General features: G+C 35.0%; 1 protein-coding gene across 1 annotated transcript in view; it reads right to left on the bottom strand.

Moving 5' to 3' along the window:
- Window positions 1-18,635, bottom strand: part of CPS1 (carbamoyl-phosphate synthase 1) — a 117,964-nt gene that overhangs the window by 32,519 nt on the left and 66,810 nt on the right. The window contains exons 22-25 of the mRNA XM_019727014.2: window positions 8,622-8,763; window positions 7,241-7,306; window positions 6,507-6,570; window positions 4,590-4,771 (exon numbers count right to left, since the gene is read on the bottom strand). Coding sequence (XP_019582573.2) covers window positions 4,590-4,771; window positions 6,507-6,570; window positions 7,241-7,306; window positions 8,622-8,763 — 454 coding nt within the window. The remainder of the gene's footprint in view (window positions 1-4,589; window positions 4,772-6,506; window positions 6,571-7,240; window positions 7,307-8,621; window positions 8,764-18,635) is intronic.

Raw genomic sequence — 18,635 nt, 5'->3', positions numbered from 1 at the left:
AAAGAACACGTTTGTAGGACAAAGTTAATATAGGACAGTCTGTAGAAGAATTCTATTTTCTAATGACCCCAGTTCCAAGCACAGAACTTGGAACTTGTAGGGAGTTACGGAAGAGAATCTGGTATCTCACACAGGTAAATTATCTTCATCATAATCACTGACCACCTAAATAGTTTCAAGTAATTTACTTGAAGATGTGGTATACATACACCATGGAATATTACTCTGCCATAAGAAAATATGAAATACACCATTTGCGACGACATGAATGGATCTTGAGATTATTATGCTAAGTGAACTAAGTCAGACAGACAAAGTCGAAAACCACATGATTCCACTCATATATGGGATATAAAACTGAAAGCAACAAGACAAACAAACAAAGAAACAAAAACTTGTAGAGACAGACGGCAGTTTAGTGGTTACCAGAGGGTAAGGGGGGGGGATGGTAGAAGAGGATAAAGGGGGTCAAATATATGGTGATGGAAGGAGAACTGACTCAGGGTGTTGAGTACACAATGTGTTAATATAGATGATGTATTATAGAATTGTACACCTGAAACCTATGTAATTTTACTATCGTCACCCCCAATAAATTTAACTTTTTAAAAAGCATTTCACACAAAATTTAAAAAAAATAAAATAAAATATTCTAAAATTCAGATATTGTTTCACAGATATCTAAAATCTTTAAACTAAACTCATTCCACCAGATTCCCAATGTTCCATTGATCTTACCTAGAGTTGTTTGTATCTTTTTTACCCAGCTCAGTTTCTTACTTTTTAAAATCTGATATCACTAAGCTAACATAATACCACACAAGAATAATTCTGAAACAATGTTCAAGCTGCAATCATACCACAAATTAAGGAATTAAAAGAAAATACTTCAAAATTATTTAAGAACATCTTCATTTTTCAGATAGTAATCACTTTGCTCAGTCCTTATTTTAACCGAAAAATTATATTCTGTATTATAGACAGAATGCAAGAAACCTTGTCTAACAGAAATAGCATTTACTTCATTAAAAAGTGGCCCTGGGTGCGGCCGGATGGCTCAGTTGGTTAGAGCACAAGCTCTCAACAACAAGGATGTTGGTTCAATTCCCGCATGGGATGGTGGGCTGCACCCCCTGCAACTAAAGATTGTAAACGGTGACTGGACTTGGAGCTGAGCTGCGCCCTCCACAACTAGATTGAAGGACAGCGACTTGACTTGGAGCTGATGGGCCCTGGAAAAACACCCATTCCCTAATATTTCCCACCCCCACCCCACCCCCAAAAAATGGTCCTGAGTTTTGCAAGTTCATGTATTATCTCCAATTTATAAAACTCCACTATTTAGACATTTGTCAGTGAGAATGCTCATGCTTTGTATTTTAGTAATTCACATTTTAGTAAAACATATTTTACATTTTAGGCAGACCTTTGGGTTATATTTAATTACAACTAAACCAACGCAAGGAATAAACCCCAATTCTAGTTTTGAGTCATGCATTCCCTAATGGGTTTTGCCTATTACTAATTAATGTCTGTCACTGATTCCTTCATTTAACTCAAGCTGAGTTACAGAACAGAACATACCAATGTCTATATATACATATACTGTCAGGTATTAAAAATAGGATAATTAAGTCATTAATCAGAGTACTTTTTATGGGGTATGATCTAGTAAGTTACTTATTATAAAAGCAAGAAAAATAATTTAAGCAGGACTCAAACCAGACAGGGACATCAGAAGGTATTAGATATGTTGCCTGGTATTTTTAGACTCAATCTGTTTTTTAATGAACAAGTACCAAGAGAATTGAGAAATGGGTCCTAAATAGGGCTTGGATGCAGAAGAAAATAAATCTTGTTTGTTCCTATAACTTTTCAGACCATGAGTCTCCAAAGAAAGGAGAAATGTAAATTTAGGACAGGATCTGTGTGATTCTTATTCATTGATTCTTACTCACCCTGCAAAGATTATTGCATAATTCATCCCCCCAGGTAGTAGATCTAATAATGGATCTACTAAAAGAAAAGTACAGTGTTGCAATCTCTATGAACAATGCAATAATTTTCAACTCATATACCTCTAAATAACTTGAGAACATCTTTTCTCTTATAAGGAGTATCCTAAGTGAAACTGTAAACTAGGCAAAATACCATCTATCAAATCCTTGTACATGGCAGACACCAACTTTTCACTTTCACTTTCCTAACCCTTACCCATCCTCACACCTCCCCCATGTCCCCTCCCAAAAAAAAATCAGAAAGTAAATCTTTTTTTCAGGAAGCAGAACCCATGTACAAAATCACAAGGAATGAATGGCAACTTTAAAGGTTGCCCTTTATAAAGGATATTTTAAAAGTCTGCAGCCAAAGGAATATATCATTAAAACATTTTCTGTTCAAAAATGTTCGTATATATGAACAAGTAGGAAGGAGATTTCAGCCCTCCTAGTGTTCCCTCTTGCTAAACCTCTGATCAAGACTTCCCTTCAAAGCAACCAGCTTTAGTTACAGGGCAAGTCACCTTTTTGACTTCCCCTTAATATTTTCTGTAGAAGTGCTTCCTTGACGCCATGGAAACAGCTTTGGTCGTAGACCAAGAGACCTGGACCAGGAAACACATCATACTTTCTATCATCCTAGGTAGTGATGTATCCTTGGGAAAGCCCATTGCCCTTCTAGATGACTCAAATGTGTGCTTTTCAATAAGTTTACATGTGCTTCCAATTTTCTGCAAATTTATTACTGAATGCCTCAATGCCTTCAGCATCACTAGAGGCATCCAAGGTCAGAAAAGTGTAGTTTCCTGAAGGTTGAGACACCCGTTATGACAGACAATGAAGCCTGTAAAGCCTGCTATGAGGAGATACACAAAAACCTCATGAAAAGAAACTAACATACACATATATGTACATGTGTGTATGATTTGTGTATATGATCTATAACATTTCCTGTGGGACAGTCTAAATAATACATCGATAGAATTTTGTTCTTATGTTCTCTAACATAACATTTAAAATTACCTTATAATATATAGTAGCACTATAATTGCCAATTAGCTTCAAAGAAGGGCCAATTTATTTATTTCTATGATACTGAATTCAGTTATTGTAAAAGGATCTCATTAATATCCATGTGTAACTATATCCAAAGGCAGTTGTAGACATTTTTAATCTTGCCTTAAACCATTTCATGGGGAAATAATTAATTGTGTGTAAAAGGCCTGCTGCTATTGCCTGCAATGGTTGCTAATATTTTTAAACAATTATGTAATTTTTCACATATTTATGTCATAAATCCCAGATTTATTTTAATGCCTTGAAGGTAGAGACCTGGTTTTATAGCTCTCTATCCTGCTGAACCTGGCATTTTAAAGCTACTCAAGAAATATTTGTAGAATGCATTTATTTTGATCCCTATGTATATGAAGTGAATATTAAGGAATCATTAGAAAAAAACATGTCAGAGAGAAAACTGAAAATTGTGCATGTTCTCCCTAATGGTTCAGTTTTGTTATATTAAAAGATTAGTAGGCCAGGTCTAAATAGTCAACTTCGATGATACATCCATCCTAAATTTGTCTGTTTTTCTTTACAATAATAAAATCATCACCTTGTTCTACCACTATACTTTATATTTTACAATGTGGTTTCAACCACAAATCTCATTTTACCTCCACAGTACCTGCATGCAGCACATCATATGATTCATTAACAAGAAAAGATGAAGCACAGAGAATTTAAGTAACGAGTTCTCAAGGTAAAACTAGAATTGTAATATTGTGCCTCCAATTCAGTATTATTTTTCCTAAGTGACTATGATGTTCCGGGGGTAAAGCATTAACTGTAACAACATCAAAAAGCACAACTACTAAACAACACTTTGAAAATTTCCGGAAGTTATGTTTTGAACAGTAAGATAATTTAACTTGTTCTACAGACATATAGTAAACTATGATCATCTCAATCCAGCATGAAGATGCCCTCAATGTCATTGGACTGGAGGTGGAAGAGCAACTGTGAGAGAACGCGACAAAGGTGCCCAAATCATTCAGAATGGACTCGTTGATCTTAAATGGAAGACTAATGGCTTCATCAGATAGCACACAGAATTAACGGGTCCTTGGTGAACAATTGACTTCTCTCCTCTGGGACCTGTTTATCATTAAATCGGAGCAGCACATGAACTAGAGAGAGGCTCCTTATTGTATGTCAAGATAACCAATTGAATCATTCTGCAAAATATTTATTGGAGTTGTCTTGTTCTAGTTAATGTGTGCCTGGTGCATGTTACCAAGGAGTGGTTTTGGTATAGCAGAATGCTTAGAAAGAAAAAATGAATTTTATTTGAAAAACAATCACTCTGTGCCAGGGCCTCAAGAATCTAAGTCTGGAGCAATGTTTTTCTTAGAGTTTCCCTACAAAATTAGACACTAGAAGACACCGGCAGTTCTTTTTCCTGAGGGGGATTACAATAAAAATCTACATACAGAATACACATTTGTAAAGTGTGCACTACGTATGTTTTTCTTCTGTTTTTTTCTTTTCATTTTCTTTCTTTCTTTCTTTCTTTCTTTCTTTTTTTTTTTTTACCTCCTGCTGGTAGATATCTAGGATTCTCTCCAAAGACAGCTCTTCAAAGTACAGTTTGTCGCACTCATCAAAATCTGTGCTCACAGTCTCAGGGTTGCAATTCACCACCACTGTCTTCTTGCCAAGTTGACGCAGTGTGCGGATACTGGAGACAGCACACCAATCAAATTCCACGCTGCTGCCTGCAGAGACAAGGAGATTGGGAAAAGGGGTAAGAGAAGCAGAAACGTGACACTACAACACAAAGGGAAGCAGACATATATTGCCAGTCAGTTCAAGCTAAAGAAGCTAATGCCCTTTCAATTCAGTTTTTAAAACTCCAAAATATAAATTTCAGGTCCCTTATGTACGGTATATTCATAGTAGGAAAAAACAAGGACTAATTAAACAACAATGCCATGTTGGCTTGTTTTATACGCTAAGTTCTGCAACAGGTAATATCCCTATTTGAAACATTCAGAACCTCACAGTTAACGGAAGATAATTGTAAGGATAAAAAATAGCCCTCATCTACTGAGAAGAAATTCAAAGTGAACATATTGACCTTAGTACACAAAAGTAGTTAAGTTAGCAATCAGAACACCTGCATTCTTATTTCAGTCCTTCCACTTACCCTGCTATCTGAAGGCTAAACCCAATGATCCCTGAGGTACCTTGTAGCTCTGACATGTTTTGATTGATTGGAAAGTCCTATACTTTCCAAGCATATCCTTTTAAGCTTGGCAAGGCCACTCCGTGCAGAGTGAATGACCTTCTAAGAAGTAATTTGAAGTATAATAATGGCCTAAATGCCTCAAAATATCACCTCTACTGGGATGCCATAGAACTGAAAGTTCGGGGATTTGTACTAATCCTTTGCATTAGGACTTTGTCTCCTAAAAGTTTTTGTAAGAATAAGAAGCTATCCAAATTTAGTAGCATACTAATTCTTACTATCAATTAAGTATAGACATGATTGTCATCTCAGCTGATCTTCCCTGGGCCCCAAAGTAATGCAGAATTGTTGAATAAATTAGGTACAATTTGAAGAGGAAGAAAAAAAGGTCTTGAAAAGAGAAGGGGAGGTTCCTGGTAAAGGTGTTCAGGCCAGTTAGCCGTAAGAAAGTAAAGTGATCAAGGTATAAACACTTTTATCCTTCTTCAAGATTTGGCCAAAAAATTGGTAAACTAGCATATCCTGAAGCACTTAGTTAGTTGTAAAAGCTAAAATAAACTATGCTTAAAGTAACAAGACTACACACAATTAAATCATATATTTCATCATTTCCATTTTAGAAGACCTTAAGAAGACTAACTGTTAATACACTTATTGGGAAATATCAGTGTCTAACCATATACTTTGTAACTATAATAGATCTTGATTCATTATTAAATATCTAATTTTAAGTGACTTAGAGGGATATATAACAATTTCTGGTGAGAGTATTTTAATTAAATCATATAATACTCTATGTACTAATGAGAAAACTTCCTTGCATTTGATGTCAGCAAAGACCATACGTTAGGTCAGAGACCGCATCTATACATGTAATTCTGGCCGATGTATAAATTTCTTGAGCAAATATAGATCTTTGAAATACTATGCTAAAAGAAAAAAAGACAAAGAATGTAATTCATTCATTCCTCAGTGCCAGCGAGAATCTCAATTTAGTTCATGAAGATGAAAATGATAAAGGGATGACATGATGAAATGAAAGGAGATAGAATTTGTAATTGAGACTGCATTTGTGACCCACTTCTACACTTAATAGCTATGTAAGTTTGGGCTTCATTTCTCTGAACTGCAGTTTCCTAGTTTGCAAAATATTTATTATGACAGCATTTATTTTACATAGTTTTTAGAATAATAAAATTAACATGTATGAAAAGTACTGTATAAACTGTAAAATCCTATGTAAATATAACTTATCACTTTACCAATGTGATATGGACCACAGCCCAGCACCATCATTCCGTGGTCATCGAATTTGATATCATGCTCCTAAGGGGGGAACAAAAATAGAAGATGTGAAAATTATATGTTATTCTTTTATCGAATTAAACTATGTGTCCTATCTTTGAGTGTGCCTTTCTCATTCTTTTTATTGTTGACATGCATCTTCTCTTAGTCTCTGGGAACCGATAAGTATAAAGTGTTACATAAGCTCTACTTTGTGTAAAAAAAATTAGTTCAATATTTTTTAATTAAACAATCATTAGAACATGGCATAATTGTATGGTTCATGTAACCAATGTTCTTCCCTTTTCACTTTGTGATTTTACCACCTTAAGTCAGTTTTTAAAAGATCAGTACAGAAAGACATCATCACATCTGATCCACAGGATATCATTTTTATTACCAAGATCGCTACTAGACAACCAAAGACTCTCTCTCTCTCTCTCTCTCTCTCTCTCTCTCTCTATATATATATATATATATATATATATATATATATACCATGTTTCCCCAAAAATAAGATATTATATTAATTTTTGCTCCAAAAGATGCATTAGAGCTTATGTTCAGGGGATGCCATCCTGAAAAATCATACGAGGGCTTATTTTCCGGTTAGGTCTTATTTTCTGGGAAACACGGTATACATATGTAGCCCCATGTGGAGTATTCACAAAGTCTATAGAGGTTTTTGATACGGCAGTTCAGCAGTTCCTACCTGACCATTGTAGGTAATATAGAGGTAGTTTGTAACTGATGGGTATTCTGCAGCCAGTGTATCAATCTGCAAGAGAAATAAATAAATAAATAAAATTAATTTACACCCTTTGTTATTTATTTTTTCAAGAATGACTGTAGATTTTTCCTTTTTTGTGCTGCATTTCTATTCCTTTAATGCCTATTACTGTCAAAAATAAAGACAAGAAAAAGGTACAATCCAATTGCTTTCTAATTCTGAAAGTGAGAGAGAGAAACCCAGTGACAAAATCTAGTTATCACTTGAGCAATAAATGATGATACACATTCCAGAGCATTGTTGTATCTTATGGTGGTACCCCTCATAAACACAACAAAGTGATCATATAGACAACTGGTTACCAAGACTTACTCAGCCAGCTGTCTAAAGCAGCTGCAAATAAAATCTAAAATCAGAGCAAAATGACCTCTATGTAAGGATGCCTTTGGTTTGCAAATTAATGCATAAGATTTAAGTTACCTACGGCAATGAGCAATTAGATGACACACATTTCATAAAGCATAGGGACGAGGAGAAGGAGACAAGATTTCACTGAATGAAAAAGTAAATCAATTCAGCTCTCAAGGGCCAGGAGCTCAGCTTAGAGAGCAAGAATTTGGGGGCCAACAGGGCAAGCTATTGTAAAGCAAGTGAGAAGGAAGAAAGGTAATAGTTACTGAGCAGAAAATATTTGGCATCAAGCCTGAGTCCTAAGGGTATGCATGTGCCCCCTGAGCACACTGAGAAAAGTCAATGCTTTTAAAGGACAAAAACCAGCTGGTGGTACTTTAAGCCAAACCATCTCTTCCACTAAAGGCCAAAAAAAAAAAAAAAAAAAAAAATCACAATGGCATACTATGGAAAGTTCTTGTGTGATTGTCATGAATACTAGATGAGCTCATTATGCCCAACCCTATCACAATGAATACTAAATGAACCATAATGACGGGGCACTTAAAAAAGTATTTCCTTGTAAAAAGTTAGTGCCAGAAGAGATAACTATTCTTTCCAAGAGCATCGGCCACCATGCTAGCGTATTTCAAGTCCTTCTATTACACTAAGGAGTTCTCTTTTCGCAGATATATTTGTCTATGGTCAAAAAGTAGAGGAGAGATCATTTTGATTTTGTTTTCCTTTAGGCCAAGAGATTCATATACTCATTCTTACCTTTACATCCCAGCACCCCTCCATCCTTTTCAAGCATAAATAAAGACTGTGATGAATAAAACTGGTGACATCCTGGGCATAGACTGGACAAGTAGAGTCACTTTTAAATTCCACCTGTCTTTTTATTGACAATGACTATAAGTTGGTGCCTACATTTCACTTGAGGAATCTTGAGAAGAGAATGAAACTACTTTACCTGTTTAACCCAAGGGTGGATGTTTTTCTTTAACCTCAGTTCCCTGGTCTGGGCCTCCGTCAGCCTAAGGCATTTTGAAATCTGCTTGTCTGAGAACCCAATCTCCTTTGCCTTTCTCAGAGTTTCTTCTGGAACAGACTCACTAGGATTGAATGAAAAAGAGAGATTCAAGTTTAAACCAAACACAATAAAAAGCAGTAATGTATTCAATTTCAAAAATACCAAAGCCTCCTTATTTCCTATGTTCAACATGTTTAGATCTTTTATCTTTCAAAAATACACAAGTAAGCCACTAAAGCCTCTATGAATTCTACTATTTGCAATGCTGACCTCAAACATGTGGATTCCTAGTTTGCACCTTCTCATTTCCTGAAAAAATGGCTCTGCATTTACTGTCCAAATGAATTTCTTCTTTTAAAAATAGATGCCTCCCTCTTACTAAATCGAGGAGCCCTTTCTTAATTTTCATCTCCTGAACCTGTTTGATGTGCTGTTCTTTAAAGATATCTTCCCCTGGCTTCTGATAAGTTGCTTCTACTTTATTACTCACAACAACCATGTACTGTTTTGTTTTGTTTTGTTTTTTCCCCAAGGCACTAATCTCTGTTATGTGTTTTAGTGTGGCTACTTTCTCTCCCTCTCTAAATGTAGTCACTGTCATCAGCTCAGGTAGCATAAGTAGTCAATAAAGCCCAAATCTGTAGCCCTGTCTCCGGTGTCTGACCTGTGCTCCAGACCTTTATGTATGCTAACATGTTGAGAATCATTTCAACAAGCACCCCAACATTGCATTAGACTGGGTATGCCCCCCATTAATTGCCTCTATTTACTAATATTACATATCTATCTATGTTGAGAAGATCATTTCGTGGTTTGATGATTATTTTCTACTGAAACCAGATCTATTTCTTTACTTTCCTCACTCTCATTTCCAGAGTGTAGACTGCATTCATGTTGTTTCTCTCACCTGCAAGACCTTTGACATTCTAGCTATCTACCCAACTGCTCTCCAACTCCCAGCCACCCTTCTGAGGTCTGGGAAAGCCAAGCCTCATCCACAAAGCTTTCTCAGTCTGCCCTCATTGGGCTCTTAACTGACTCTTATATTTGGAACCAGGGCCATAGTAGGAAGTATGCTGCTTAATATGTCAACATCACCTGCTGTTTTTCATATATCTTAGTTTTTATTCACCAATCAGACTTTTTTTCCTACGAGATTCAAGTTCCATAAGAGCAGAAAATACATTTGACTCATTTACCAGATTATTCCCAAAGCCTAGCACATGGTTTGTTATTCAGTAAACATTTATTAAGTCAATGAAGGAAAATACTTCTATAGCTTTTTATTTTATAGAAAAGACACAGAAGCTATTGAAATCAACTTGTAACTAGAATTCAAAATGTACACAAAAATAATTTTAAAAGGCCCACAGTTCAGAAAAATAAAATACTACTCTAAAAGCATCTTCAACCAAATAGCTGTGGGCTACCTATTTCAAACAATAGTCAATACAATAAAATTCAATTATGACAGTCTGCTAGTCAATTCAACAAAATTAAGATATAACTGTGCTGTCAGAAGACCTATAATAAATAAAATATTTCACTGAAATTCTGCAGTTGAATGAAATCTATTGCATTTTGGTCATTCTATTCTTCAATCCTCTTTATTTAATTAATTCATATTCTGAGTTTAGAGAAGAGAGAATCATGCTGGTAATAGCTATTTCTCTGGCTTTTCGATACCAGTATTAATCTGAATCTTTTGCAGTTACAGCTCGTCCTAATCAATACACTTTTTCTGTGGCACCTAAATTCCCTTCTGTCTCTTAAATCAATTTGTTATTTCTCCTATTGAATTTAATTTCTTCTTTTTCTATTCCCCTTTTGATTTTTTAAATCTTACCAAGTATTTGATAAGCATTCTCCCAAAGCCACACATTTTCCTGTCAAATTCTTGAACACAATCTGATTATTAAGTGTTATTAGTTACTTACTATGTGAGTCAAGCATTGTGCTATATGCTCTAGAACTATGTTGTCCAATATGGTAGCACTAGCCACATGTCACTATTTAAATTTAAATGTCAATTAATGAAATGTTTTTAAAATTAAAAATTTAGATCCACTAGCCACATTTCAAGTGCTCAATAGCCACATATGGACAGTGGCTACTGTACTGGACAGTGCAGATTATAGAATATTTTCTCATCACAGAAATTTCTACTAGACAGTGCTACTCAAGAAGCTACAAAACAATATTTGAGACAATGGAATGATAAAGTGATTCAACACATTTAATAGAGAGATAAGCTAGGTGGTACAATGTGAGGGCAGAGAAAAGATAACCATGTGAGTGGTTGTAGTTGAGAAATACTATAGCAGGAGAGGAATGAGAATAGAATCATAAAGAAAATTCAGCTTAATATAGATCAAGGAGTTGACAGATGTACTATAGGAAAGGGTAACTGCATTCACAATGATTTGAGGCAGCAATGGGCATGGTGGGTATAGAAAATATACTGAGGATTTATAGTCGGAAAGAGTAGGAAACTGTGGATGATAAAGGTGGGGCGACATTCATTGTCATTCTTTCATTAGCGCTTCAACACAGTGAACATGTGCTGTGTGTCAGGCGCTGTACTACCTATTTTAATGATGGAGAGATACAATATTGAATCTCTACATTCAAGGAGGTCAGCGTATATTAAGAGGTAAACAAACAACCATAGATGTGTCTACACTGTGAGAGGTGCTATGAGAGAAAGGCATATATTTCTGTGTGCCCAGCTTCTGTTGGGGAAGTTTGGAAAGGCTTTATCCAAGAGGTGACTGCTGAGCTTCTGCAGGTCTTTGAAACACCCAAGTTTATCTTTAGCTTTGGAAAAACAAGAAAAATCTGAGACAAAGGCAGAGAAAAAAATTTGTTGTTGCTATTTGTTTTAGTAATATATATTTCCACTTTACTTGCCAAGACTATGTTCCTAAACCAATTGCTCATTTGTTTGTGTGCAAGTGTGCATTCAGCCTCAAACTGGAAGTGCTTGACAAATAAGCTATTTCTCTAAATTAGAACATTGGGTGATGTTCTTTTTGAATAAATATCTTTAACTGTGAGTTTCATGAGTGCTCTCAAGTCATATTAATGTTTACCTGCATGGGTAAAAGCTATACATTTTCTCTGTGATCTGCAATTATACTAAAAACATAGACTTGTGAGTTGAGTTAGGTAGAGAAATACTGTACATATAACATTGAGCCAATTCTTACCTATAGATTTTTCTAGCTACTTGCTAGAACATTTTCCCATCATGTGGGACAGCAGTAAAAGAAGAGACAAGCAAAGAATAAATAGGTCTTCAATAAGACATTTCTTTATTATTGCAAAAACTATCTGAACTAAAACCCATATTATGTTATTATATTGACAACCACACTAACCTAAATGATTCAACCCTAACCCTGAAACACAGCACTCCAGATACACTTAAGAAACATGCCTTGAAAAGAACTATCATGGCTATAATTTTGACTCTGGACTAGCATAAATGCAAGTTCTTTAAGTCCAGAGATAACCAGAAGTAATATATTTATCTTTAGCTCTTTGGGTATGTTTTTCTTTCTTTCTTTATCTCTTTCTCTCTCTCTCTTTCTTTCTTGCCTTGAATGATTTATTTTTATTTCTTCTGAAATGGAATACCAGTCAATTCCTCAAAGGTTCTATATTGCTTTGAATGAAAATTTTAAATAATGGTATTAAACAAACAAACAAGAAGCCATTTAGATTCCTCACATTTCTATTAGGGATGGAATACATTTGCATTTGTTTTTTCCCCATTCAGCAATGCAGTCTTTTCTGTTGCTGAAATATGCATAATTCCTCTTATTCTTTTCCACCAAAAAAAAGTTCAATAGAGCATATAAAGACATTTCCAGCAAATATACAAAGTCTTCCTCCTCCACCCACCAAATAAAATTGGATTCTTACCAACAAACAAATTTTAAAAAAGAAAAGAAAAGAAAGAAAGAAAAAGAAAGACTGATTGAAAAAAAACTAGCCTTATGCATAAAAAAGTAAGGTGAATTAATTTTGTGCTCAGCTCTGGTGGCAAAAAATAGCTATCTGTCATAGGACTAACTCAGTCATTACTGCTCCTCATAGTATATCCACCCCAGAGAGTTTTCATTATTTAAAGGGGATGCCTGAGAAGAACAACAGTAATGTAAAATAATGAATCATGAATGATAGAATTTTAGAATGGGGCTGAAAATTATTTCTCCATAGGTGCCCCCCTCATATCACACCAGGGGAGGATTCTGAAATGGATGCATCAAGCTACACCTGCAGAGTGCATGTTTTAAGCTGACAACCTGATTCTCAGGATATTTCCTTGGTGAGCCAAAAACTGCTTTAACTTTTGCCCAATATTCAAATAATTAGATCAATAGCTTGATATGATATTTTTAAACATCTTGAAACTTAGGATGTATTAAATTGGAATGACATGAATATATTCATGTTCACCTATCTTAAATTGAATGAAATATTGGGTAGGTATGTTCATATGAAGTTCAAAGTGATGTATCTTCTATAGCATTTCATTCATGATCTCTCTGGTTATTAACATCTAGTCTTTAGACATGTTCATGAAATAATGCAAAACAGTTTGCAATCCTCCTCACTGAGAACCAGATGTTGGTCTGACCCACTATGATAATTACAAGGACAGTGACAAGTTATATCCCTTCCCATATTCAGTGCTGCCCTAAATTTGCGAGGCACCTCTAACTCTAAGACAGGGAGCAGGTTGCCTCTCTCTCTCTATTTCCCTCTTTTGCTCTCTCTGCTGTTTCTGTATAACACAAGGCTGGCTGGCATATCGTTGCACACAGAAGAAAACCGACTTTATTCCCAACTTGTTCTGATACAAAATTTTATTTTGGGTACCATTATGATAAAATAAGAGACAGTACGAAGGCACGATTCATTAGCTTTGGGCTAGTGGTTCGGACAAGGTTAAACCTCTTCAGAGTCAAACACAAGATGAATAATCTTAAGTTAACATAAAGCTCATTTAACAACATGGAGGTTCAAATACATGCACCTCATCTTTATCTGCCCATATAGGGCTGCCTTCCATTTTGTCTGCTAAAAAAAATCTTCCATCACAATGAGAGTTATTTTTTTTTTTTTTAAACAAGCTAGGTGAAAGCTTATTTTAGGGACAAAGTTATATTTCTATTTTTCCAATAGAAAATGAAAACCTTTACTTGGAAAAAACTCAAAACAGAATAATTACTAAAAGAAATATAAACACTGAATTTGTTATTCAAAATTGCTCTTTGAAACCTCAATAGGGAATGTCCCATTTATATTATATTGTAAATCAAGGGAACATTATACCAAGGGAGAAATGTGATCAGCTGAATGGAGCCTATTGAACTAAAGCACACAGTTTTAAAATATGCATAATAAATAAATTTCACTTCTGTTATTTAATATGAATTTGTGTGTACTAATATGATTATCTTTACTTCTTTGAACATGAACACATTAAATCTATACGTCAGCACTGTATCCTTTACATATCCAAATTTTCTTTCCCCTACCAGCTTTCCTTCCTTCAAAGTACAAGGACAAACTCTTCACGTTACACTTTTATCATTGTATAACAGAATCTAAAGAATAAAACAAAGAAACACCAAATAGCTATGATGCTGGCCTTTTCATAATCTTCAGTTTCACTCTACTTAGCAGCACAAAATGACAGTCTGAAATTTTAGAGGGGGGGAAAACATCTTAAAAGCAGACAATCAGACTTTTACACACGCTGCCATAATCTTTTAATGGTTAGACAGCACAGTTCAGCTTCTATAGGGGGAAGTCTCTCGAGGGTTCTCTGGTTTTATAAACAATACAAGCCTTTCTCCTCTCTCTCGTAGACTTCCAATTTAGATTCTGTTGTTGTTTAAAATTCTACCCTGTCATCTCCGAAACATCCTCCACTCACACTTAGTCTTCAATAATAAATGATAAAAGGAAATGGAATAAATTCCCCTTAATGAGGGAATTTTCACCTGGAATAGAGGAACTGGGGAAATCTATTAACCGACTGGAGGAATGCCTGCAGCATTGCAATTACTGGGGGAGCCAGCGTACTTCACAGAGTCCTCTCTTCCACTTGACTGGCTTTTATCTGATCCACCAACTCACAAGTAATACTAAACAAATTTCCCTCCAGATTGCACAAGCTCTAATGTGAAAATGAGCACTCCACTTGGCCTGCAATTATGGGATGGGCTTGCAATTTTATTATTATCTTCTTTTTAAAAATGCTGCAAAAGGCAGAAGCTGAGACAAAACCCTAGGCCTGATGCTCAGTAATGATACCTGCTTTAATGAGAAAAGAGAACTGAGTAAGATGTATGTTCTCTGCCCTGAGACCCTCACCAGCCTCTCCCCTGAATTTCTCATGACTTCACTGATTATTTTTGGCATTTCGCAGGTTCAAGACCATGCTACAATCACAATCATGCAATCAGTGGAGAAGTTATTTGTCTTCTCATCTTTTCTTTCAAGGAGACAGGTGGTTACCGCTTTCCTTAAGAGAAATGCAAAAGACGTTTTTCAAAAGCAGTAGTAGCATTTAGAAAAAGCAAAGGCTAAAACCCAGACAGTTGGGTAAATAGTACTCTTTTAATTTCTGAGAGCACCGTGCCTTGATTATGTAAAGCAATGAGGTCTTTGAAGGAATTAAAGAAAACCTCCATCTTTATCTCTCATGTACACGAGAAACAATATCCAGATCTGTGTTTTTGTGAAATCACGCCATCATGAAAATTATCTATTAGGATCTCAGTCCATTTAGCACTGTCATAATAATGCTGTAATACCACAAGAGTGGATTTTCAAAAGACAGCACACTTAAAACTATATTCTACCTTAAAGGCTATTAACAACAACAAAATCAACCTTATGAGAAATCGATACTGTATGCAATTTTAAAGTATGCAATTTTAATACCTGAATCCTATGTTCATTTTTTACCAATCTTTAGTGAACCCAATAATTCAGAAATATTTTGATATTACTTTCAATCTGGTAAAGCCACATATGTATTATAGATTATAATATCATAATTATATTCTATGAATACCAAGTAATAATAATAGAGAAAACAACCTAATATAGGTTAATTGTAATTTTGAGCTTTAATGAATCACAATTTGTATCTCAGTGATTTTTAATTGAAAATGCTATGATTCTCTCTTGCTCTGCCCTTGAATTGGTAACAATAAAAAACAAATTGAAACCACCCGACCATAGTAGTAAATTATTTATATTAGTGTATAAAAAAGTGTTCGGTTACATTCCAAAAAGCACACTTCTACAAATCAACTAGTTTTCACATGATCACTTGAACTAAAGGGCAAAGTCCATACTATGAAATATTGCTTTGGTGATTTCTGATTAATAAATTCATTTTAAATCCATTTAATATATTCTTTTCCAAAAAGTAAAAGGATGTAGTCAGTAAGCAAAATCCTGGGTTTTGCCATGAATATAGGTTTGTTGTACGTCTGAAATTTAAATCCAACAGATCTAATAAATATTGTATGAGGACTTTGTAGAAAACTTAGGTTGAATGAGTATTCTTTGATGTTTTAAAATCTGTCTTTTCACAAATAAACTTATTTGTCCTACATTTAAAACCTCTCCATCATCTTTGTTTAAAGCAAATCATGTTTCCACAAAGTACTTTTCCAAATATCACATATATTGTCCCAAGCAACAAATGTATAACTTTCAATATGTAACCTTCTTTGATTTCTAGAAACTATTACTTACAATCTTGTTAAAAATGAATTACATAACTGAATCCTATCTACTCACTGCTGCATAGATTTTTTTCTTGCTAAATGTAACATGCATAGAAATATTTTTTGACCAAATGTTTTTAGATCTTGATTGAGAAACTATATGCCTTTTTTAGAAAGGGAAAAAATGAGAAGCCATTTCTAAGAGGATGTGGGAAAATTCTAGACTAAATTCTTTGTGGCATATCACTTTAGATCTATGTTAACTTGAGAATTACTACCTATACAGAAATCAAAAATCTTTATCACTGAGTTGTTGTTTTTTCAGAAGACATATAAATGCACATTAAAAACCTTATAGCAAAAACTCTCACGTACTTCATACTAATGACTTTATACTCAAGAAAAAATGGAGTAGCTCATTCTTCAAGCTGCCTAAAGTACAGTCAATTAAATTAGTCATTGGCTAAAGAGTAGGGGGTTAGGGTATGAGGCAGTATGTGCAATATCAACATGGCCACTTTGACCTTGATGTGATGGCCATTACATTATCATTATATTTACATAGACAAATAGTGCCTAACTGCCGATTTCAACCTTAGATAGGTAAACACCACCAGCCACATCTAGAGGTGAAAAAGAAAAACGACCAATCAGATGAAATGATAAAAGTGTAAAGTGGTCATAAGTAGCTACTAAGTGCTTCATAAGTGCAAATACCAGAGGACAAGGAAGAAGGGAGGAGGAGGCACAAGAGAGGAGGGAGAGGAAGAGGAGGAGGAGACGCAGCAAGAGGACGAGTTAAGCAGAACAAAAATGGCAAGTCACCTCTCTGGCCCCAGCACCTCAGCTCTTCTCAGTCTTCCTTCTCTTCTATAGCATTCCTGTCTCCATATCTTGAGGTGGTGAGGGCCACCTCCTTTGAACTCCCTGAAAATCACACATGAACTTCTGGAGAGAATGTGCCCCAGGTGTTTACTCCGCCATCAGGAGGCGTAGCCACTGCCTTATCCTCCTTAGGATAGGCATCACACATCTCATCTCCAGGGGCAGACTCGGAGGCTCTGCCCCCATAAAGGCATCTCAGGTACGAACGTGAAAAAATTCCGGGAGTCAATGAGTGATTACCTAGCTTCTGTAATTATAGCTCAGGGAGCCTATGTTGCTTAAATTTAATTTTCATTGTACACTTCAGATGTTTGTTTCTGTGTTTTTGTTGTTTTTTTTTTTTTTTACTCACACCTGCATTAACATTTAAGATAAGGTATTTGCATTTTATTTAAAGAAAAAAATAAATGTATATGTATGTATGCATGTATACATACAGTCTTTAATATATATCAACACAGAAAATTTTAAAAATTCTTATCCTAGCTCCTTGTACCCTTGAAAAATCTGTTTACATCTTTTAAAGGTGACTCGCTGAGGCTTCCTCCCTGCCAGGCCCCCATGTTTTCCCCACAAGAGTTCTAGAGAAGGGCACATCTCTTACAATGTTTCTGCTCTAACTGGGGTCAACAATTCAGGCAGGAAAAACACACAGCTCACAACTTGACAGCTAAGGAGAAAGTGATCTCCAACTGTCTGATTTAAAAGTCAGATCTCTAAAAAGAAGCTTTTGAAAAGGGTTAGTGGCTACAACCACAGGAAGAAGCCCTGGGCTAGCTTTCTTGCTTTCCTTTGACATAAAGTATGACACACATCTCACTGTGACTCAGTTTCACCATTCACAAAAATAAAATAGTGATTATTTCCTATCTGTATTACAACAGAAGTGAACTTAAAGTCACCAGAAAAATGTAAATCTCTTTATGGTAAATACTATAACTATATATGTATTTTTTTTGCCTTAACTTCCTTTGCTGGTTAATGAAATCAGAGCCTTTGCTATAACTGTAAATATTTATGAATACTTCTCAGAAAAACTCTAAAAATTTCCAATTTTGAAAACCTGAATAATTTTTTAAATCAAAACTATACAACTGTTGCCTTGTTCTCAAAAGGCAATAGAGATTTCATATCCATATAAGTATTATAATGCTTACAATGCATATAATTCCTATCTGACAAGATAAAACAATTATATAAATTCCCTTTTATTATAGAAAAGTTTACTAAGAGCCTTCAGCTAATTAGTAGCCACTTAAAAAAATGAAAACCTAGATATGCTAATTTACAATATCTTTCAATATAGAAT

Source organism: Rhinolophus sinicus, linkage group LG01 (assembly GCF_036562045.2).
Source record: "Rhinolophus sinicus isolate RSC01 linkage group LG01, ASM3656204v1, whole genome shotgun sequence".
NCBI classification, from domain to species: Eukaryota; Metazoa; Chordata; class Mammalia; order Chiroptera; family Rhinolophidae; genus Rhinolophus; species Rhinolophus sinicus.
Note: the sequence above shows the minus strand (reverse complement) of the source record. Positions and strands in the feature narration are given on the sequence as shown.